This window comes from Triticum aestivum, chromosome 5A, assembly GCF_018294505.1.
Source record: "Triticum aestivum cultivar Chinese Spring chromosome 5A, IWGSC CS RefSeq v2.1, whole genome shotgun sequence".
Lineage (NCBI taxonomy): Eukaryota > Viridiplantae > Streptophyta > Magnoliopsida > Poales > Poaceae > Triticum > Triticum aestivum.
In genome coordinates this window covers 576,429,664-576,453,827 of record NC_057806.1, presented here as the reverse complement: position 1 = coordinate 576,453,827, position 24,164 = coordinate 576,429,664, and the positions used below count along the sequence as shown (strand labels likewise).

The 24,164-nt window shown below is 49.1% G+C and overlaps 1 protein-coding gene across 2 annotated transcripts; it reads right to left on the bottom strand.

The window, feature by feature from the left end:
* Positions 1–17,271: 17,271 nt before the first annotated feature.
* Positions 17,272–21,978, bottom strand: LOC123104932 (serine/threonine-protein kinase STY13). Of its 2 annotated transcripts, XM_044526877.1 has the most exons (7): positions 21,492–21,978; positions 20,971–21,353; positions 18,904–19,025; positions 18,502–18,704; positions 18,238–18,412; positions 18,007–18,141; positions 17,272–17,896 (listed from the first exon to the last, which is right to left on the bottom strand). In XM_044526877.1, the coding sequence occupies exons 2-7, from the start codon at positions 21,248–21,250 to the stop codon at positions 17,690–17,692; spliced, it is 1,122 nt and encodes a 373-aa protein (XP_044382812.1). In that variant the 5' UTR covers positions 21,251–21,353; positions 21,492–21,978; the 3' UTR covers positions 17,272–17,689. The 2 variants fall into 2 exon arrangements, with proteins under 2 accessions (XP_044382812.1, XP_044382811.1); XM_044526876.1 differs by having other exon boundaries at positions 20,971–21,977.
* Between the last annotated feature and the right edge of the window lie 2,186 nt (positions 21,979–24,164).

Below are 24,164 nucleotides of genomic sequence, written 5' to 3'. Positions count from 1 at the left end.
AATAGGAAGAAGCGCTCATCCAGTTCCTCCGTGAGAACTAGGACATTTTCGCATGGAAGCCTTCTGACATGTCGGGTGTTCCCAGGGAGCTGGCTGAGCACCACGGTTGACTCAAAAGTAAAACCTGTCAAGGAACATCTCCGACGGTCCGCCGTCTAGAAAAGAAAGGCTATTGGCGAGGAGGTGGCTCGGCTCTTAGCAGCGGAGTTCATCCGAGAAATCTACCACTCCGAGTGGCTCGCCAATGTTGTCATGGTCCCCAAGAAGGACAAGTCACTTCGCATGTGCATTGACTTTAAACATATCAATCGGGCCTGCCCGAAAGATCATTTTCCTCTCCCCCGCATCGATCAGATAGTCGACTCGACTGCGGGATGTGAGCGGCTGTCTTTTTTAGACGCCTATTCCGGGTACCATCAGATCCGTCTGTATGGACCTGACGAGATCAAAACAGCTTTCATCACTCCATTCGGGTGCTTCTGTTATATTACCATGTCGTTCGGCCTCAAGAATGCCGGAGCCACATTCATGAGGATGATTCAAAAGTGTTTGCTCACTCAAATCAGTCGGAATGTGGAAGCGTACATGGATTACATTATGGTCAAGTCATGGAAGGGTTCCGACCTGTTGGCTGACCTTGCTGAAACCTTTGCCAACCTCAGGAGGTATGATATCAAGCTTAATCCATCAAAGTGCACATTCGGAGTTCCTGGCAGAAAATTACTCGGTTTTCTCTTTTCCGAACGGGGAATCGACGCCAATCCAGAAAAAGTCGGTACTATACTCCGAATGAAAAGTCTTGTGCGAGTGCACGACGTCCAGAAGCTTACTGGTTGCTTGGCCACTTTAAGTTGATTCATATCTCATCTCGGTGAAAAAGGCATTGCCTCTTTACCGATTGATGAAGAAGTCCGACAAGTTCGAGTGGACTTCCGAAGCTGATGCAGCGTTTGCAGAGCTCAAAGCTCTGCTCTCCACCCAGCCGGTGCTTGCTGCCCCAATCAGCAAGGAGCCTTTGCTGCTTTACATCGCAGCCACGGGACAAGTCGTCAGTATGGTACTTACGGTCGAGCGGGAAGAAGAAGGAAAAGCCTTCGAAGTTCAGCGCCCAGTATATTATATTTCTGAAGTTTTGACCCCATCGAAGCAAAGATATCCTCATTATCAGAAGCTTGTATATGGGATTTATATGACCACAAAGAAAGTTGCTCACTACTTCTCTGATCATTCCATTACAGTCGCCAGTGACGCTCCATTGTCAGAGATCCTGCACAACAGAGATGCAACTGGTCGAGTGGCAAAATGGGCGATTGAACTCCTTCCTCTAGATATCAAGTTCAAGGCAAAGAAAGCTATCAAGTCCCAGGCAATAGAAGATTTCGTCGCCGAGTGGATTGAATAACAACTGCCGACTCAGGTTCACTCGGAGCATTGGACCATGTTCTTCGATGGTTCCAAAATGCTGAATGGTTCCGGTGCCAGGGTGGTGTTGGTCTCCCCTCGAGGAGATAAGCTCAGATATGTTCTTCAAATCCACTTTGATTCCTCCAATAACGAGGCGGAATATGAAGCACTTTTATATGGGTTGCGCATGGCCATTTCACTCGGCGTCCGTCGCCTCATGGTCTATGGCGACTCATATTTGGTGGTTAATCAGGTGATGAAGGAATGGGACGTCAGAAGTCCAGCCATGACTGGTTATTGCAATGCAGTGAGAAAGCTGGAGAAGAAATTCGAGGGGTTAGAGCTTCATCACATACCCAGACTGAAAAATCAAGCGGCTGATGATTTGGCAAAAATAGGTTCCAAAAGAGAAGCCATTCCCAGCAATGTGTTTTTGGAACACATCCACACACCATCAGTTCAGGAGGATCCCTTCACTGAAGAGGCCCTGCAGCCAAAAAGTGCCATGGATCCGACTGAAGTTGATGTTCCAGCTATGGTCGACCTGATCATGGAAGTCTTGGTCATCACTCCCGATTGGACAGTACCGTACATTGCGTACATCCTAAGGAAAGAACTCCCAGAGGACGAAGAAGAGGCTTGACAGATCGTCCGTCGATCCAAGGCCTTTACAGTCATAAAGGGACAGTTGTATAGAGAAAGCGCGACTGGAGTCAGTCAGAAGTGTATAACACCAGAAGAAGGTCAGATGATCCTTGATGATATCCACTCGGGGACCTGTGGTCATCATGCGTCCTCTCGGACCATTGTGGCTAAAGCATACCGAGCGAGATTTTACTGGCCAAGGGCCAATGAAATGGCAAAAGAGATAGTCGACAAATGTGAAGGATGTCAGTATTACTCCAATATGTCACACAAGCCCGCGTCAGCTCTAAAAACCATTCCACTCGTTAGGCTGGACATGGTTGGACCACTGAAAACGGGCAGGAGCGGCTTCACTCATGTGCTAGTAGCAGTCGACAAGTTCACCAAATGGATTGAAGCTAAGCCTATCAAGAATCTTGATGCTTGCACTGCTATCGTTTCATCAGAGAGTTAATATTCAGATACGGAGTTCCGCACAACATCATCACTGACAATGGGTCAAACTTCGATTCCGACAAATTCAGGGCCTTTTGCGCCTCTCAGGGCACACGAGTCGACTATGCTTCGGTCGCTCACCCTCAGTCGAATGGACAGGCGGAAAGAGCAAATGGCCTAATTCTCAAAGGACCGAAACCTCGATTGATGCACGATCTCAAGCACGCAGCAGGTGCATGGGTCGACGAGCTTCCATCAGTTCTTTGGGGATTGAGGACGACCCCGAACTGATCGACCGGAAGAACCCCATTCTTTCTGGTCTACGGAGCCGAAGCAGTCTTGCCGAGTGACATGCTTCACAACGCCCCTCGAGTCGAGCTCTACTCTGAAGAAGAAGCAGAACAAGCCCGGCAGGACGCAGTCGACCTCCTAGAAGAAGAAAGAGAAATGGCCATGATCCGATCGACCATCTATCAGCAAGACTTGCGTCGATTCCATGCCAGAAATGTGAAGAGTCGAGCTTTCCAAGAAGGAGACTTAGTCCTCCGCGTGGATCAGCAAAAACCACACAAACTTGCTCCTACTTGGGAAGGCCCCTTCATAGTCACCAGAGTCCTCCACAATGGAGTGTACCACCTCTACAATGTCGATCGCCAGATTGATGAGCCACGAGCCTGGAATGCGGAGCTACTCCGCCCCTTTTATACTTGAATTCTCACTCGGATGAGATGTAATAAGAAAAAACTCCTGTAGTTTATTTATCAAAGACAAGAGCGTTATAATTTTCCCAGTGATTATTATTGTTTTTGTTTGCGTAAGAAATCCCCCAGTGGGTGGCTTAGCTGCGGATCCGCTTCGCCTAAGTTTGTAAAAATAATTTCCTACCGAGTGGTGAGCCAGCCTCCCACTCGGGGGCTTAGCTGCGAACCCGTTTCGCCTAAGTATTTAAAAATCCTACCGAGTGGAGAGCAATCCTCCCACTCGGGGGCTTAGCTGCAGTCCAGTACTCGCCTAAGTTCTCTCACTCGGAGACTTAGCTGTAGTCCGGCACTCGCCTAAGTTTGAAAAAATCCTACCGAGTGGAGAGCAATCCTCCCACTCGGGGGCTTAGCTGTAGTCCAGTAGTCACCTAAGTTTTCTCACTCGGAGACTTGGCTGCAGTCCGGCACTCGCCTAAGTTTGAAAAAATCCTACCGAGTGGAGAGCAATCCTCCCACTCGGGGGCTTAGCTGCAGTCCAGTGCTCGCCTAAGTTTTCTCACTCGGAGACTTAGCTGCAGTCCGGCACTCGTCTAAGTTTGAAAAAAATCCTATCGAGTGGAGAGCAATCCTCCCACTCGGGGGCTTAGCTGTAGTCCAGTACTTGCCTAAGTTTTCTCACTCGGAGACTTAGCTGCAGTCCGGCACTCGCCTAAGTTTGAAAAAATCCTACCGAGTGGAGAGCACTCCTCCCACTCAGGGGCTTGGCTACAATCCAGTACTCGCCTAAGTTTTCTCACTCGGAGACTTAGCTGCAGTCCGGCACTCGCCTAAGTTTGAAAAAATCCTACCGAGTGGAGAGCAATCCTCCCACTCGGGGGCTTAGCTGTAGTCCAGTACTCGCCTAAGTTTTCTCACTCGGAGACTTAGCTGCAGTCCGGTACTCGCCTAAGTTTGAAAAAATCCCGCCGAGTGGAGAGCAATCCTCCCACTCGGGGGCTTAGCAGCAGTCCAGTACTCGCCTAAGTATGAAACACATCTCAATCCGCAAGGACGACGAGGTGCAGGACTACTGCCACCTTCTCCTGGGGAGCTTTGCCACAAATACAATGTGCGCTCCATCCCACTCTGTAGTAACGAGGTGCGGGTCAACTGCCGCCTTCCCCTGGAGAGTCTCGCCACAAATACAATGTGCGCTCCATCCCACTCCGCAAGGACGACGAGGTGCAGGACTACTGCCACCTTCTCTTGAGGAGCTTCGCCACAAATACAATGTGCATTCCATCGCCGACCCGCAAGGGCAACGAGGCGTAGGTCGACTGCTTCCTTCTCCTTCGGAGCTGCGCTACAAATACAAAAGTTGTCTCAAATGAAGAACGAGTTCACTCGGCAGGGGATTCATGAAGATATTCAACGATAAACCAAGTTCAGATAAATCCTAAAGGTTCTGGACCACAGATCGAAGTGCTCGGGCATTCAGCCCGAAAGAGTTTAACGGTTACAAAAACCACTTGGCATTCCGAGGCAAATTTAAGGTGAGGCATAAAAGTTTGTTCACTCCGCGGGAGGAGGACTAGCAGGCTCGACGAACTCGTCTAAGTCGACGCCGTCGGCGATCCGAGTGGCTGCAGCGATGAAAGTCTCCATAACAGATCGGAAATCATGCTTCTAGGTGTTGGCGACCTTGATTGCTGCCAGCTTATCTTGTCGCACCTCCTTGTAATGGACGCGAACCAAAGACAGAGCCACATCAATGCCACACCAGGCATAAGACTTCTTCCACTCTTGCACTCGGTCAGGGATTTCGTTAAGTCGAGTCATCAGGGACTCAAGATCATTTTGGAGCGTGGCCTCTGGCCAAAGTGTTGGGTCGATCCGTGACATGGAGACCTTCAGTCGAGCCAAGTAGTCCACGACACCGTCGATGCGGAATTCCAGTTGGAGCAGATTTATGGCAATTTCATCTTTCACGGGAGAATTGATTGGATCCAAACCTGGTTCGATCCACCCAGTCTCCTCCTCGAAGTCCTGGCAAAACTCTACATTCATGATCCAAGGATAAGTCAATTTTCATACGCTGAGTCGACACAAAAAAAATCAGTCGGAACAAAATGTGCACCTTCAAGCTTGATGAACAACTTCTTGGCAAGGCTCCTCAAATAGCTCTCCAGATCGTCCCTCCTGCGAGCGATGCCTTCCATCTTCTCGCACAGGTTGAGGTTCTCCTTCTTCCAGCGCGAGCACTCCTTGTTGGCTTCGTTCAGAGCAGATTTTAGCTTGGTATTCTCTTCTTCCAACTGGCCGACCAAAGCCAGTTTCTGTTCAGCCAGAGCGGTCCTGTCGTCAGCCTCCTTTCGAGCAGCAGCCAAATCCTGATCCTTCTTCACCAGAGCTTCTCTCAGTTTTTCTGCAAAGAAATGATGATTGATTCAGAAAGAGCAGAAGGGCACTCAAGCCCAAGACAGACCAGTCGACAAACTCGTCTTACCAGTGGCGCCGTCCTTGACCTTTTGCAGCTCTGTCTTGGCCAGCTCCAAGTCAAGGTTCAGTTGAATCTGCTATTTCTCCAAGTCAGCAAAGCGAGCTCCAAGATCACAAGATTTCTGAAATCAAAGGGGAGAAGTTATTTTACAGCGAAAAACGACAAAGACAATAAGTACTAAGACTACGGTCGACTGCCCGCGGTCCACCATAGTCTCGGGGACTACACCCAGTGGGTGCACTTGGCGTGCCTCCACCGGTTCTGATCCCACTCGACCGGCCCGCCGGAGTCGAGTGCAGGGAGTAAAACAAAGTGGAGAGAAAGTAGAACTCAGACCACAGTCGACTGCCAGCAGTCGACCGCGGTCTCGGGGACTACACCCAGTGGGTGCACTTGGCATGCCCCCACCGGTTCTGATCCCACTCGACCAGATCGAGTGGAAGAGACAAACTACCAGTTCGGTTTACACTCGACAAAATACAAAGACTACAGTCGACTGCCAGCAGTCCACCATAGTCTCAGGGACTACACCCAGTGGGTGCACTCAGCGTGCCCCCACTAGTTCAAAAATTCAATCGACGCACCCAGTGGGTGTACAGATGCAAAGATTTTCGGAAAGAGTCTTCAGATAGCATATCCTAACAGAACAAGCGGCGACCAACTAACCTGAATGTTGCTCTGGAGAGCCGAGCTGGCATCGTAGGCGGCCTGGCTGGCGTCCCGCACCGTCTTCATCTTCTCCATCATAATGCCCGCTTGGCGTATGGCTTCCTTGGCAGCATTCACTTCGTCCTCTGGGACATGATGGGTCGCAAAAACTGAAGGTGGGTCGACAGGGGCCTGAGCAGTCGACGAGGAAGGCAAGGCACTCGACAATGGCACGACGAAGGTAATAGAACCCCGATTGGCATCACCAGCGTCCTGAACGACTGGCTCCGCCCTCGGCGTCGATTGTGGCACCTCGCTCGCAGGAGCTTGCCTATTTTTCCTTGTCAAAGGCCTCTCGGGCTCGTCATCATCATCATCACGGAGGTCAATAATGTTAGGAGCTGTTCAAAGTTCAATCGACAAAATCGCATCACCCAATGGTACACATTGCAGTTGAATCGACCAAAATAAAGACAGAATGGCAGAAATCATACCCAAATTAGAAGTGACCGCATCCTCCATCACCTCATCATCTTCCCTGTAAGCTGAGGTCCCGGAAGTAGCGGCGCTGCCAGCTCCAAAGTTCGTCCGGTTAAAACAAGAAAAACAAATAGCATAGGGCGTCGAGTGAAGATAAAAGGAGACACTCACGCAGAAGCGACGGGGATGTCAATCTTAATCTTTGGCAACGCCTTCCGAAGCTTCGGCTCTGCGACTTTGGGGTGCTTTGACGCTTTTTCAGTCGGAGTTGGCGAAGAGGTCCGAGGACGCTTTGAAGACTGACCAGCTTGAGCAATCGCCTTTTCACGGGCGCTCGGTCGTTCTTGGTCAAGTTTGGACCGCCTCTCCCTACGAGGAGGCAACTCGACTTCTTCTTCGTCACTTGGATCGTCGCTTTTTTCGTCCCCTCCACCGTCAGAATCCCATTCGCCACTATCGCCGCCGCTCGCCTCTCCTTCCGGGTCCTGCCCTTGATCTCCGTTGGGCATTGAATACATTTCAATAATGGCCTGAAAGAAAGCAGGGAGAACAAAGTCAGTCGACTCAGTATAGGCAACTGCGCGAGTGAATTCAGATTACAAACAAAAGCTCAGAATCGGACCTTCTCTGGTACATGAGACTGGTCGAATGGAGGAACTCTCCTGGCTCCCCTGGGGTTGTCCTTGTTTCCGGTCATGCCCGACAGCCACTTCTCCAGTGTGTCGTCATCGACCTCCTCCGGGTGAATCCGAGTGGAGTCTTCAAGACCCGAATACATCCACATCGGATGGTCTCGGGCTTGAAGAGGCTGGATGCGCCGCTGAAGGAAGACCTCCAAGAGATCCATACCGGTGACCCCGTCACGGATAAGCTGGACCACTCACTCTAACAGCACCCTCACCTGCGCCTTCTCCTCCGGGAGCACCTTCAAAGGGGAGGGTTTCCTCACTCGGTCCATGGTGAAAGGAGGGAGACCAGTCGACTGCCCTGGCGTCGACTGGTCTTTGCAGTAAAACCAGGTCGACTGCCATCCGCGAACTGAGTCGGGAAGAATCATGGTCGGAAAGGAACTTTTCCCTCTCATCTGAATACCAAGACCCCCACACATCTGAATCACTTGAGTCCTCTCGTCACTCGGATTGGCCTTTTTCACCGTCTGGGAGCAACAAGTGAAAATGTGCTTGAAAAGGCCCTAGTGAGGCCGACAACCCAGGAAATTCTCACACAAAGAAACGAAAGTGGCGAGATAAACGATTGTGTTGGGAGAGAAGTGATGGAGTTGTGCCCCAAAGAAGTTCAGAAATCCCCGAAAGAAAGGGTGAGGAGGCAAGGACAATCCACGGTCGACATGGGTGGCAAGGAGAACGCGCTCACCCTCCCGAGGTTGCGGCTCGGATTCCTTCCCCGGAAGCCGCGCCGATTCATAGGGGATCAGCCCTCCTTCGACTAGGTCATCGAGGTCTTCTTGGGTTATTGTTGAGCGGATCCAGTCGCCCTGGATCCAGCCCTTCGGCAGGCCAGTTCGCGAGGAGGATCCTCCCCGACTGATCGCCTTCCCCTTCAACTTCGCCGTCGCCTTCTTTGCCCGCTCCAGAGCCGTCGTCTTCTCCTTCCCCATCGTCGCCGGCGAGACACGTACGGAGCGGTGGCGCTGGGGCGAGAGCGAGCGCGGCGAGGGAGCGTGAAGAGGAGAAGAGATAATGGGGACGCACTGTTTGAGAGACCCCGGTCCGATGCCTTATATGAGGCCGCTTCCGAGTGGCTGACTGGTAGGCCCGGGCGGCCCTGTCAAATCCCGTAACAATCGCGCGCGCGATACGTGGCGAAAAAGGTGGCACAGGGATCGAGGCGGCTCCGCTCTATCCCACCGGATTACTGCAGCCTCCCCCGTCCCGCGCTTCCCAAAATTCGGATCCCGCGAAATCTGCGGGCAGCGGAACAACTTGTCAGACCGAAGATCTCCTCCGCACCGTCACTCGGAGCCTTTCAAGTAAAGAAACTCACTCGACAAAAAACTAAGAATGGATCAAGGCAACTGCGAAGGAAGTTGTTGTCATCACTCAGGTTCATTGATCCAAAACCAGATATGCTCATGGCATGAAAAATGAGTCGGGGAAATTCTCAACTCCTTCCCCACTCAAACCTCGATCCATTCGGGGGCTAATGATGAAGCTATGTATCTAGGGTAGGGTCATGGACCTGTCCAAACTGCCCTACCCAAGGACATCTCTAGAAGAAATCACCTTTCAATCGACTTGGAAGTGTTCCACTCGACAGACTCGGAGACACTCGACCAAGAAGCGATCACTCGACCAAGACCAAACTACTCGACGGCCAGGAGACCTAAAGGCACTCCGCACGCTAACGGTCGGTTATTAAGTAGCTTTTATGATCATCATAACACTTTATTGAGGGCGTTACCAGTAACGCTCGACCTTAATGTATTTAAAACCCTGCATAACTGAGGGCCGGAGGGTTCTGACGAACTCTATATAAGCCACCCCCTCCTCAGTGTAAAGGGTTCGCACCCCTGTAATTCATACACGCATAATCCAGTCGACCGCCTCCGGGCTCCGAGACGTAGGGCTATTACTTCCTCCGAGAAGGGCCTGAACTCGTAAACCTCACGTGCTTACAACTTCTCCATAGCTAATATCTTACCTCTCCATACCTACCCCCCTACATTACTGTCAGACTTAGAACCACGACACCACCCCCGATTCTCTCCAGCCAGCCTCCCCGTCCTCGCCTCTCCGCCCCGCCCAAGTCCAGGGCAACCTCCGCCCCTTCTTGCCGCAGCGTGCGGCAGGCGGCCGCGGGCTCCTCCACCCCAGTGGCGCAAAGTGCGGTGTTGCGCCTCGTTCAGGAGCTGGGAGAGCTTGGCCCGAAGGACAAGATGACTGAAAGAGCTGCAGCGCGGATCATGAAGTGCTTCCAGGAACCACTCTTCGATGGCGACATTGCTGCGATCGCCAAGCTCACGGGGCTCGACCAAGGTGCTCTGAAGGTCGCGGCGGGCATGGCAGGAATCACCGACGCGGAGGAGATCATGCAAGGCTGATTATGTTGGTAGTTTTAGTGTTAGCTAGTCTCCGCCAGCGGCTGGTCTTAAACCAGTTCGAGTTAGGATTAGTTTCTATGTTTAGTTCTAAGGCATTGTGGACGGCTCGACGACGACGGGGTTTTGGGGCTACTGGTGGCCGTCGTCGCCCCTGGTTTCGCTGTACGGTGTCTCTGTTTGCTTCAAGTAGAGGGTTCAGTTGGCGGTGCAAGTTCAAGTTTCTCCGATGAATGACGGCAATCTAACCTTCATGACCTGGAATGTTAGAGGTTTAAACTGCCCGGCAAAACGCACGGTCGTCAGCGACGTAGCCTCCTCCCATAGGGTAGCAGTGTTGTGTTTACAGGAGACTAAGATCGATACTTGGACGACTGCGGTAGCTAGCGAGATAGGAGGTAGCAGATTGCAGGGGTGTGTGGTGCTGCCGGCGATGGGGACGAGAGGAGGTGCGGCTATCTTTTGGGACAAGGATGTAGTCGACGTAGCTTCGCACTGAAGGAAATATGCCCTAGAGGCAATAATAAAGTTATTATTTATTTCCTTATATCATGATAAATGTTTATTATTCATGCTAGAATTGTATTAACCGGAAACATAATACATGTGTGAATACATAGACAAACAGAGTGTCACTAGTGTGCCTCTACTTGACTAGCTTGTTAATCAAAGATGGTTATGTTTCCTAACCATGGACAAAAGAGTTGTTATTTGATTAACGGGATCACATCATTAGATGAATGATCTGATTGACATGACCCATTCCATTAGCTTAGCACCCGATCGTTTAGTATGTTGCTATTGCTTTCTTCATGACTTATACATGTTCCTATGACTATGAGATTATGCAACTCCCGTTTGCCGGAGGAACACTTTGTGTGCTACCAAACGTCACAACGTAACTGGGTGATTATAAAGGAGCTCTACAGGTGTCTCCAAAGGTACATGTTGGGTTGGCATATTTCGAGATTAGGATTTGTCACTCCGATTGTCGGAGAGGTATCTCTGGGCCCTCTCGGTAATGCACATCACTTAAGCCTTGCAAGCATTGCAACTAATGAGTTAGTTGCGGGATGATGTATTACAGAATTAGTAAAGAGACTTGCCGGTAACGAGATTGAACTAGGTATTGGAATACCGACGATCGAATCTCGGGCAAGTAACATACCGATGACAAAGGGAACAACGTATGTTGTTATGCGGTCTGACCGATAAAGATCTTCATAGAATATGTAGGAGCCAATATGGGCATCCAGGTCCCGCTATTGGTTATTGACCGGAGACGTGTCTCGGTCATGTCTACATTGTTCTCAAACCCGTAGGGTCCGCACGCTTAAGGTTTTGATGACAGTTATAATATGAGTTTATGAGTTTTGATGTACCGAAGGAGTTTGGAGTCCCGGATGAGATCGGGGACATGACGAGGAGTCTCGAAATGGTCGAGATGTAAAGATTGATATATTGGACGACTATATTCGGACATCGGAAAGGTTCCGAGTGATTCGGGTATTTTTCGGAGTACCGGGTAGTTACAGGAGAAGCAATGGGCCTTGATGGGCTTTAGTGGGAAGAGGAGAAAGGGCCAAGGGGCTGCTGCGCCCCCCCTCCCCTCTAGTCCAAATTGGACTAGGGAAAAGGGGGCCGACCACCTCTCCTTCTCCTCCACTTCCTTCTCCCTTCCTCCCCTCTTGGTGGACTCCTACTAGGACTTGGAGTCCTAGTAGGACTCCACATCCTGGCCGCACCAACCTTGGCCGGCCTCCTCCTCCTCCATCCTTTATATACTGAGGCAAGGAGCACCCCAAAGACACAAGTTGATCCTTGAGATCGTTCCTTAGCCGTGTGCGGTGCCCCTGCCACCATATTCCACCTCGATCATATTGTAGCGGTGCTTAGGCGAAGCCCTGCGACAGTAGTACATCAAGATCGTCACCACGCTGTTGTGCTGACGGAACTCTTCCCCGACACTTTGCTGGATCGGAGTCCGGGGATCGTCATCGAGCTGAACGTGTGCTAGAACTCGGAGGTGCCGTAGTTTCGGTGCTTGATCGGTCGGGCCGTGGAGACGTACGACTACATCAACCAAGTTAACGCTTCCGTTGTCGATCTATCAGGTACGTAGATCACACTCTCCCCTCGTTGCTATGCATCATCATGATCTTACGTGTGCGTAGGAAAATTTTGAAATTACTACGTTCCCCAACACGCACTACCTGGGTAGTTTCTCCATTACGGCTAGGGTACATGAAAGGAGTTCAGGGAAGGATTTTTGGATGACCACGGTCTACGGCCCAACTGATGATGCACAAAAAGAGAGCTTCTTATCGGAGATATTTGCTGCCCCCCCCCCCCCCCCGCTGACGAACCGTGGATGATCAATGGTGATTTCAACATGATATATCAAGCGCGAGACAAGAGCAACTCCAACATAAACAGAAGGATGATCGAGAAGTTTCGGCGGGCCATGGATTTAGCAGGGCTGAAGGAAATCAAGTGCAAAAACCGGCGTTTCACTTGGAGCAATGAAAGAGAAAGCCCTACCATGTGTAGAATTGACAAGATTTTCTGCAACGCACGCTGGGAGGAATCGCACCCAGACCACATGCTGGTTTCTGCGTCAACTTCTTTTTCAGATCACTGCCCCCTGGTCCTCTCTGCTGTGGATGCACCGCGAAGAAGCGCTAGGTTCAGATTTGAAAATTTCTGGCCTAAATTTCCTCATTTCCTCCAAACGGTCACTCATGCCTGGCAAAGGCCAGTGCAACATGACTGCCCTTTCGTCAGGATCAAGATAAAGCTTGACAGAACTGCAGCTGACCTGAGAATTTGGAGCAAGGCCTCTTTTGGTAAAGGAAAAAATGCAGCTGCACATCGCAAATGAGGTCATCTGTCTGTTCGATGTAGCGCAAGAGAGCAGAGTGCTCACGCCTGCAGAATTCCACCTGAGAAAGTAGCTCAAGTTGAAAGTGCTTGGTTTAGTAGCCATTGAGCGGGCAAGAAGAAGGCAAGCCTCTAGGATTACCTGGCTAAAGGAAGGAGATGCAAACACGAAGTTTTTCCACGCAAGAGTGAGAGCTAGAAGGAGAAAAAACTTCATTCACTCCCTTAGGGAGGATGGCTTGGAGGTCTTTGATCACAACGGGAAGGAGAGGATTATTCACGATCATTTCGTCAGATTTCTAGGCAAGCAGGAGGACAGAAAAGCCACCATAAACTGGGAGCGACTGGCCATCCCCACCATTGATCCGCAAGGATTGGACTCGCCGTTCTCCATGGCCGAGGTCTGGGCAGCCGTCGTCTCCTCCCCAACGGAAAAAGCTCCTGGCCCTGACGGGTTCACCGGACAATTCTTCCGCTCCTGTTGGCACATCATTCAGGATGATATCATGGCGGTGTTTAACAAGTTCCACCAGGTGGCTGGGCAAAACTTCCAAGAGGTCAACACGGCCCTGATTACGCTGCTGCCAAAGAAAGATGGAGCTTCAGAGGTCAACCATTTTCGGCCAATCAGCTTGATCCACTCAGTGGCCAAACTTATCTCCAAAGTGCTCTCTGCAAGGCTGGCACGGGTCCTAGATACGATCATCTCGCCGACACAGACTGCTTTTCAGAAAGGCAAATGCATCCACGAGAGCTTTCAGTATGTGCAGAGTTGTGTTTGGATGTTGCATAGGACGAAGAAAAAGGCCCTTTTCTTCAAACTGGACATAGCAAGGGCTTTTGATTCGGTGTCATGGGAGTACTTGCTCGAGCTCAAGCAAAAAATGGGTTTCCCTCCAAGATGGAGAAAATGGATTGCGCTGCTACTCTCCTCTGCCACATCCTCCTGCTTGCTCAACGGAACACAGGGCCAATCTATTTCCCATGGCTGTGGCTTTAGGTAGGGCGATCCTCTATCCCCGCTGCTTTTCATCCTGGCGATCGACCCCCTCCACCACCTCCTTCAAGCGGCTGCAGAGGAAGAGATGATCGCTCGGCTGCCAGGCCGGGGCATCAGCATGCGAGTTAGCTTATACGCTGACGACGTCGTCATTTTCGCCAACCCGGTTAAGGAGGAGGTAGATGCCCTGCTGCACTTGCTCGGCAGATTCAGGGAAGCAACGGGACTGAGGTTAAACCAGGCGAAATCTGCGGTCATCCCTATCAACTGTGCTGATCTTCAGTTAGATGTGGTTCTGCAAAACTTTGGGGGGCTGCAGTCCGCGTTCCCAAGCACATACCTGGGACTGCCAATCTCCCCAAGGAAACTAAGGCTGGTGCATTTCCAATTTATCATTGACCGGATTCGCTCAAGGTTGGCTGGGTGGAAAGGAAAACTGATGAACATGGCAGGAAGAAGGGTTCTGGTGCGTGCCGTCCTGACGGCGCTGCCGGTGTTTGCAATGACTGTACTCAAAGTGCCGAAGAAGATCCTAAAAGAGGTGGACAAAGAAAGGAGACAGTTTTTATGGGCTCATGACGAGAATGTCACCGGCGCCAAATGCAAGGTGGCCTGGGGAAAAGTCTGTCTTCCGGTGGACAAGGGGGGGGGCTTGGTCTGCTGGATCTTCATCGGTTCAGCACAGCTCTCCGGCTGCGCTGGTTGTGGCTCTCCTGGCAACAGCCACGCCGGCCTTGGATGAACTTCCCGGCCCCATGTGCCAAGGAGGACCTGGAGTTGTTTGCAGCGGCCACCAACGTGCACTTGGGCAACGGAAAAATAGCACCTTTCTGGACTTGCAAATGGATCGGGCCGGTGGCGCTGCAGCACGAGTTCCCTGCTTTGTTTCAGCACTCCAGAAGGAGAAACAGGACGGTTCATGATGCGCTGGCAAATGACACATGGGTGTGTAACCTATGGCATGGCAACACAGCAGAGATTGCCCACCAGTTCTTGCAAATGTGGAGGAAGATTCAGGGCGCAGGCATCCTTCTTTCCTCCGACGAGGACACGATCAGCTGGACGGAAACCACAGGAGGAGGAAATTACTCGGCAAAGGCTGCTTACGATTTACAAATCAGTGACATCCCACCCTCAGGTGAAAAAACCGCGATTTGGAAAAGCCTGGGCGCCTGGTACGGTGAAGATTTTCGCTTGGCTGCTACACCAAGACAAGCTTCGGTGCAACGATCGCCTTCAACGGCGAGGGTGGCCCAATGGGTATTTCTACGCTTGCTGCAACGGAAATTTGGAAAGCTCAATTCACCTTTTTTGGGACTGCCCCTTCTCCCGAACGGTCTGGCAGGCAGCGTCGCGTAGATACGGTTGCGCGGTGCTCAATGAAGCGCGGGAAGAAGGTCACAGCTCTCTCAGGCACTGGGAAAGGCTGACTGCTTCAACACCACAAAGCTGTAGAAAGGGGCTAAGGACAATGCTGCTGCTGATCACGTGGGAGCTTTGGAAAGAGAGGAATGCGTGTGTGTTCAGAAGGAAAACGCCTCAGACGGAGGACGTCCTGCGAGCCATCGACAACACGGTAGAGCTCTGGCGGCTAGCAGGAGCGCGATGCATAGAGGCCCCTTTCGGAGAGGATGTAGTGAGATAAAACACCATGGTCTTGTAGCTGGCCACTCTTGGCCACTCTTAGCTCTCTCATTACCACGATCACTTGATCACCCATGTATTCCCCGCTGCTTTCTTCTAAATCAATGAAGCCGATGACCCCGGATCTTTCAAAAAAAAAAGTATTGCCATCACATAGAAACATGACGCACACATTCAGAAGCGGTGTGCAAGCTGAACCACTCGTTACTGGATACTGGGCGCCAATTCACAAGTCTGAAGTCTGAACACATGAGCCGCCCAGAGAAGCTGAGAAGGCATGCACCACGCATGTATGTATGGTATGGGTATGGGCAAACCGGCAAAGATAAACGGGAATCTGTCTGCCTGTGTGTGCGCGCGCTCAGCTGACGGGTACGTGCGTAGCGTGCACTACGAGCCTCCGAGTGGGCGCACGCCTCCCGCCATATGATCCACACGATGCACGCCATGCCGCGGTCGTCCCCCGGCTGAAACGAAACCTCGGCGTTGCCGGCGTCTTCACATAAAGGGAGAAGAGGCCCGATCCGAGAGAAACGACACCGCACGCCATGTAAACCGATCTTTCAGAGCAAGCAAGGATGCCTCGTTCCTTGGAATAACACACTCGCCCATTCACTACATGGTTTGGAAAGCTTGGGCTCACCCTAAGATCAAATTCTTTGCTTGGCTGGTCTTGTAAGACTGGATTTAGACCGCGGACCGGTTGAAGCGGCGTGGTTGGAAAAATTGTGGACTTTGCCCACTTTGCAAGAGGGAGCAAGAATCAGGCATCCATCTTTTCGTCAAGTGCCGCTTCTCCATTCGGCTCTGGCGATCAGTCATTGACAAGTTTGGTCTTGCGTTGGTGAGATAGAAGAACCGACGTGCGAAATCCAGACAGACGAGCAATGGCCTCCCTCACCATACTCGTCTCTTGGACTCTTTGGAATGAGAGAAACGTCCGGGTGTTTCGCCACAAAAGTGCGCCACCGCCTATTCTTCTTCAAAATATTTTGCTTGAGGCCAACCTATGGGCGTATTGTTGTACGAGAGGTTTATTTATAGGGTCACTTGTAAACTGTCAAACTCTATTCTTTTCTTATTTAATGGATGAGGCAAATCTTTTGCTTCCGTTTCGAAGAAAAAAAATGCCTCATTCCCACTCCGTCTGGGGAAGATCTGCGAGCGCTCACTTCACTGGAGAGGGAGAGGTATGGCACAAAGGGCCGTCACTTCTCCCGGAGCAGGAGTAGGAGTAGGGCGTGGCAAGCAATCCCAGAGTATATGATGTGTCTATGGACGGGGCAAGGAAATATGGCGACTAGGACGTACGGCGTCCAGTCCAATCGCACCACCTGTGTTTCCTTGGCTTTGCGCAAAGAGCTCCACCAGTTTAGGACGAAACGGATGAGCCGCACGCTTGCGCCGTCTATCTCTATGAGGATTGAGGAGCCATCCCATCATGCCCTAGCTTTTGGTTCTACTCCAATACAAACCTCATCTCCCAGTCACGACATGATATGATGGCGCCACCCACAGCCCCGCCCCAACCAATGGTGTTTTACCATCGGCTTTTCGTCCGCAAAAGGCGTGCTATCACTCACATGAACGCAACCACTAAACTCATTCCGCGACGCAAACAAAGTACTAGTAGACACTAGACACTGATCCCATCACCCGGATTCCAATTACTTTAATTTTTACTAAACATTACAGTCAGCTCCATTCCTTTTTCCCTTAAATAAACATTATTACAGGCACTGTCATTGCTTGCTACGGTAGTAATTCAGCTCAGCCGGCGCCACATTCATTTGAAAAGGCTGAAATCTCAAGAGCAGAGCAACCAGCACCAACTTGTTTCAAAATCACCTCAAGTCCCGAACCAGTGAATGTGCCGTAAATGCTGTACACAAGTATATTTATGCACTTTTATTGTACTCATTTCCGAGTCGGGTATATATATATAATATACACAGCGAGAAAGGTTTCAAAACATGACGCGGTAAATCCGAGACGTGCCGCCGCCAAATGAACGCAGGAAGGCGGCGGCAGCTCCAAGAATGAGAGAGAGAGAGAGACCTCTATGTGTGATCTCAGTTATAGTAGAATACAACGTACCATTACAACAACAGAGTGCTATACGAAGCAAGTGTGCTGACCACAGTGATCATACGAGAGCTGCAACCAACACAACACCGTAGAAAGAAACGGCAAGGCGACTATGGAGGGCTGCAAGCAGCCTCTGCGCAAGCGACAGCGGGAAGCAAGCTGTGGAGCTCCCGGTCACGGCGAGTGGCAACACATAGCCAAAGGGAGGAGAGTGCTGTGCAAAGTATCTACGGGCCACGGGCCCTGGTGAAACATAAGCATCCGGACGACTGACCATCTGGTATCATACCGCCGCCTTTGCTTGTGTCGAGGGCCTCCATAAGCTGCACCACCTCATCCATATCCGGGCGTTTGTCAGGGTTTCCGTCCCAGCATTTACGCATAATGTTCGCAAACGCACTTGGACAGCAGCGGGGTATGTCTGGCCGCAAATTCTGTCCACAGACGAGCAGTAGTTATATTTGATGTATGTGCTCTGCGTGGATCATATGATACAATGAAGGAAAATGGCGTGGCAGGAGAGTATCTAGAACACACGACAAACCTGGTGAACAACAGCAGAAGAGACATCGGCAAAACTTAGGTCTGGGTATGGCATGTCACAGCAATAGATTTCCCACAGGCAGATGCCGAAACTGTAAACATCACATTTCCTGTTGTATGGTTTACCATCAAGAACCTGCAAATGCATACAAGGAAGAACATGAAGCTCTATTTTAAGTGAGACACCATTTTCTTAAGGAAGAAACTTAAGAGGGATTAGTCCAATAAATACCTCTGGGGCCATATAACCAAGTGTGCCTGTCGCACCAGTCATATCCTTCGGATTCTGAGCCTCAACACGTGCAACGCCAAAATCAGCAATCTTAAGGTTACGCTGTGTATCAAGCAGCATATTTTCAGTTTTCACGTCGCGATGTACTATCTTTCTAGAGTGTAGATAGCTCAATCTGCAAAGGGAAGGCCAGATTATTACTTTTTCGATTCAGATACTCTAGAAATAATGCATAGCGGTGATTTGGGCTCAAGAGCTTATTACCCCCTGGACAGATCCAATGCAAGCTGAACCACAACTTTGTAGGCGAGCTTCCGCCGTCTGTTCTTTATCAGATACTGCTTCAAAGTGCCTCCAGCGAGATACTCTACCACAACACAACATGCTCTAGCTGGCAAGTTGGCACGCGCACCGTTGTCATTGACTGGTATCTTGAGGTCGGTGGTCCCCATAGACGCACCAATAAACTGCAGAAGGGATTACGGCATGTATTTGAGTAATCAATACTTTTCAAATAGCCCTAGGATAGTGAGCATGATACCAGTTACAAATTTTAATCCTGGACTAGAAGTTAATACTCAATAAGCTATCAGCTTTACTACAAGAGAAAATATCACATATGAAGGACAGGATTGATGGAAGCCAAGTATGATTGGAAATATTCACCCTTGTAACGTTAGGATGGCTGAGCTTATGCCAAACAGCAACCTCCTGCTTAAATGATGTTCGTAAAGCAGTAGTTTCGGCTTCTGTGGCAAAACCATCTTCTCCCCAATCCAACAGCTTCACTGCAAACAATATGATGAAATTAATAGGGTGCTCGTATATTGCGTAACATTGTGAACAAAACAATCCCAAATTCCTAAATGGTGAAGTGACACATTCATCGTAGATTTTGAGTAAAAACTGGATATCTAATGATAGAAAATTATACACGCTGTTTTTGAAAATCAACAATAAGAATAGTTATAATCATGTAAAGTTTAAAAGATGCTACTGCTGGAATATGTGTACTGTAAATACAAGCATGTCAATTTTTATGAAGCTAGTAGAAAGAACAAATGAACAACATACAGGCATGCGTATAACTGAAGTGCTCAATGGAACAAAGTCTTCACTTTCTATTTTATGGAAACCTATAGAACTTAGGAAACTGAAGTGGGTCACAAAAAGATAAGCTTGGAAAGTAAGTCAAAGCAGACGGTACAAAGCAGCACAACTACGCTTCAGATAGCATGACATTTAGTTACAGAGACATATATCCACTATTGAGCAGGCTGCAGAAATGTTTACGAGCATATGCAAAAATTCAACACGGAAGAATTCATGTTCATTTGCAAAGGACTCAAAGGAAATTGGTTGAAGGAAGCATCATAAATTAGTAGAAATTTAAATAAATCAATGTTGATAGTGATAAATTGCTAATTAGCAGGAAATCGATGTAGAGTGACATGTGAAATGAGGACTGCTGCCCAAAGGTGAAAAACCTCAGATGGACTGGCAGAGTAAGTAAATGTCCAGAAATGTAGTCAGGGAAAGGAATAACTTGATGGAGGAAAAAAGATGACACTATCTTGAAATTATTCATGAGCAATAGCATCAATCTGGGCACACAAATATGCACAAGGCCGGAAAGCAGATGAATACATGGTCCAGCCCAAGCAATGTTCAAAATAATGATAAACAGCTAACAGACAGTCACCCAGTTCTTTAGTGAAACGGCCCTTCACGTGTTAAGATTTTTAAAATTTCAGATAAATATGTGTAGATGTGTAGAGTAGCAATATAAGCATGTAATGGTTTAACAGATCTTATCAATACATAGAGTGGATGCGGCAGCAAGGAGATTGTCCGACTACGTTATACTTACTAACTAGGAAGTATATATGTATTTGTCTGAATCCAACTATAAGAGATTCCTTGAAAAGTACAAGTGCAAAGCTTCTTGCATTCACAATAGGTTGGCCATCTAGCAAATTTTGCTCCTACCTTTTACAGTGCCTAGAAGCATAACTCAACTGTTTGCTAGTTATGTGAATATCCGATGTAAGGAAGGTAAAATATCGACATAAGAAATAAAACCTTAAACTACATAATTCAGATGCAGCTTCCTGGGTACAAGAAAAGAACATAAACAGAATCGAAGGTGCACTAAAACACACTAGAAATGAATTTTGATGCGTCTCTGATAAAAACACGCGGGCCAAATTGTTGCGAAAATACTAAGCATTGTGTGAAGCATAAAGAGTTATCATGAAGTTCAAGGATTAATTAACAGGGGGCACACGAATAACTGTCAAACTGCTAGGCATCGCACTTTGCCGAACAAATATGGTTTAAGGCGCCCAGTTGGACACTGGGATGGGTTTAAAAGAGCATGCTACTGGATTAAACACACCTAATCTCAAAACCTGTACCTATTTGAGGTTCTGAAACATTGGGGAAGGAGTGAACACAAATCACACAATCAATAAAAGTCAACATGTATCATTTCTCTAATAGAAGAGATTAGAGTAACTAATTATCCCAAAACCTGCAAACTTGCGCTTGCTTTGTGTGAATAAATACGTGTCATGACTCATGACCTATATACATATGTGTTTTTAACCCCCTATAATATAATCATGTGTGTAATTCGACCAGAAGAATACATAAGAGGGCATAGGAGCATGCATATATAAAGAACAATCAAGCAACATGAGTTCATGTTTTTCAGCCGATTGAGGTAGATACCTGCGACCTGCTGGCCATCATAGGTGCCGCGGTAGACGGTTCCATATGTGCCCTGGGCGATGACGTGCCGGATCTCCAGCTTAGCAAGGTCAATCTCCCAGTCCGCCTTGGGTCCCTGGGACTTGATGTTGGTCTTGCCCCATTTCTTGTTGAGCTGCTGCTCCAGCTGGATGTCGAGGCTGGTGAGGTCGATCTTGTCGGCTCGCACGTAGTCGCTGCTCCCCAGGCTGCCGGTCCTCTTGAATTTCACCTCGGGCATATCACCGGCGCTGGACGCCATCTTTGCAGGCAGCCAAAAATAGAAATCTTGATTCTTGAGGAACTGCGCCGCAAGCCCAACAACCAGAATTCCTTATCGGAGGCGCGGAATCGGCGCGTGGCAACTGGCAAAGTATATCGGGGAGCAGCAGAGGTGAGCCAAGAACCGCCTCCTTGGCAGCAAGGCGGAGCAGGAGAGGGGGCAGATCTCGCGAGCGGTGGGAAGGAAGCAAAGGGGCGGGGGCGGGAGAAGAGGTGCTCACCGCGGCGGGGCTGTGACGAAAGCCGAAAGGCTGGGACGGACGGAACTCGCTGGAAAAAGGCCGGCCGCAAAGTTTGACCGAGGCGGAGGAAGCCCGGCGGAAATATGGCGGAGGCGGGAGAGCAGAGACCGTATCGAATCCGGTCAAAGAATTCCCCAAGAACGCAGGGACAAAGGGCGGCTCAGCCAACTGACCAGCTAACAAGGAAGGAAGGCTGCGGAATCGCGGGCGCGGGATTTGGACGGAGGCGAGCGGGGGAGCTTGGTGGGGGGGCGAGGCGGCGGAGGCGGCGAGGAGATGAGGACGGGGGCCTCCGGTCGGACCGAGGCGGCGGGGGCGAGGGTGTTGACGAAGGGGGGAGGCGTGGCGACGACGGAGCGGATTTGTTTACTGCGATACTGTGGCCACTGGCCGCTGCTGCTGTGCTGCCTGTGCGTGGGCAGCTCCGCCTGCCTTCTGGCTCGTCGGTTGCGCTGGAGCTTTTGGAAAGTTGGAATATGCTTACTGTGCTGCTGGCTCGCGTGATGTGCAAGTCCGAGACTCCAAGGTACGTAGAATGTTCAAATGCGTCCCGTGCTACATGTCCAAAGTAGAATGTTCGGGGGCCTCTCCGGGCACGTCGCAGGCTCACGGCATGGTGGGTGGTGAGGTTTCAACTTGAAAAGCTGGTAGGGGTACTCTGTTTCTTGGTCAACCGCTCGTTTGTGGCCGTCGGATCGAGATTTTTCTCTCTGGTCGGTTTTGCACACACGCGAATCCTCAGATCTCTGGTGCCCACGGGATTTTTATAAAGAGTCGACAAACTTAGTACTCCCTCCGTCTTAAAATTTTTGTCTTAAATTTGTCTAAATACGGTTGTATCAAGTCGCATTTTAGTATTAGGTACATCCGTATCTAGACAAATCTAAGACAAGAATTTTGGGACGGAGGGAATAATAAATAAACTAACTAGTAAATTTTCACTCCAGACAACTTATCACTTCTTTCAAAATATGAAAACATATACGAAATATGTATATGGCAATCATGTAAACTGCCACACGCATCCAGCGCCGTCAGTTCCCTCACGATCTCCTTTCTTTCCCGCATGATCTTTCGATTTCTTTCCTTTTCCGCATGACTCCCGATCTCCTTCTTTTCCCGCATGTCCTTCCCCACCGACCTCCCCTGACTTCCTTCCTAATTTTCGTAATCGTCAATTATGGCCCCACGCGCCTTCCTGATTTTTGGCAAAAATAATGCTTGGACTAGGATTTGAACTCTGGTTTGCAGGTAATCAACAAAGGGAGCTTACCACCTCACCTATGACACTCATTGTTGAACAAGCGAAGGGAAATATTGTGTTTGCCATGTTTTTGCCTTTAATATGCTAGCATTGAAAAACTTTTTATTTCAAGCATCATGGTAACTTTGATCATTGGGAATAAATTTATTGAACCCGCCCCCCGGTAATTTCTGTAAATAGCACGATAACATTCACGCCATTGACCTGATATTTTAGATACAAACATCGTGGTAACTTTAACCATTGGGGAAGACAAATGTAAAAAGATATCCGATAATTTATGTGTAAATAGATGGTAATATACACAGTGCACATTTGATAACTGAGGTAGAAACACCATGGTAACTTTGACCGTAGAGAATAATTTTTTTTTGAGAACATACTCCGGTATCTTCTGTGTAAATAGCACGGTAGTATACCTCCCTCCCCTGGCATTTTTATGTGTATATAGCATGAAAACATATGCACTGCGATAACTAAACACCATGATAAGTTTTTGACCCGTGGGGGCGGGGGGATTTGTTGCTGAAACATACCCCCTGATAAATTTTGTGTAAATAGCATGATATTTTAAGCACTACGGGCTTGATAGGTTACCTAGAATCACCATGATAACTTTTTGTTCTGGGATAAAGTTGTTCAAAACATCCTCAATAATTTTTGTGTAAATAACATGATTATATAAGCACCGCATAACCGATAACTTGCAATATAAACATGATGGTAACTTTTTTACCAAAGGAAAATAAGTTGTTAAAAACATACACTCACCTCGCGTGTGGGCCTCTTGGATGAACACAACACATGGCGTGCCACGGGAAAGTCACATAATGTTATGAGGGACACACGTGCTATAGGCGTGATAAGTTACGCAAAAATATCATGGCAATTTTTGACCTATGAAAAAAGCTACCGAAACACACCCAGGTTTTTAGGTGCAAGTATCATGATAATATACGAAACACACCAAAAATATCATGGTAACTCATGTACAATCCCCCATGATAACTTTGATCAGGGGAGGTTGATGTACATATACCCTGATAACTTATGTGCAAGTACCATTGTATTTTACACATCGAAGACCTTATAACTTGTGTACAAAACACAGTGTTAACTTTGAAGGGGTGTAGTTGTTGAAGCATAGTACCTTGTACGTTCTATGTAAATAGCATGGTAAGTTATGCAACACAGGCCTGATAACTTGCATACGAATACCATGGTAACTTTGTCCCGAGGAGAAATCATGTGATAGACGTGAAGAAGTGGCAGTTTTCTCGGGGGTGGGCGCCCGAGATGTGCAGGAGAAGCAGGTTTCTCGGGCAAGCCTGCGGGGTCATTTGGAAGAAGGCGAGGTCAAAGGACGAGGGATCGTGTGGTACTTTAAA

Bases quoted from the DNA above. Each gene is read 5' to 3' on its own strand.
- LOC123104932 (XM_044526877.1), bottom strand. From the start codon at position 21,250: ATGGCGTCCAGCGCCGGTGATATGCCCGAGGTGAAATTCAAGAGGACC. The intron at 18,142-18,237 runs GTATTTATTGGA...ATGCATTTGCAG, and splicing joins TTGGTTATATGGCCCCAGAG to GTTCTTGATGGTAAACCATA. The intron at 17,897-18,006 runs GTTTGTCGTGTG...GTCTGTGGACAG, and splicing joins CTTCTGCTGTTGTTCACCAG to AATTTGCGGCCAGACATACC.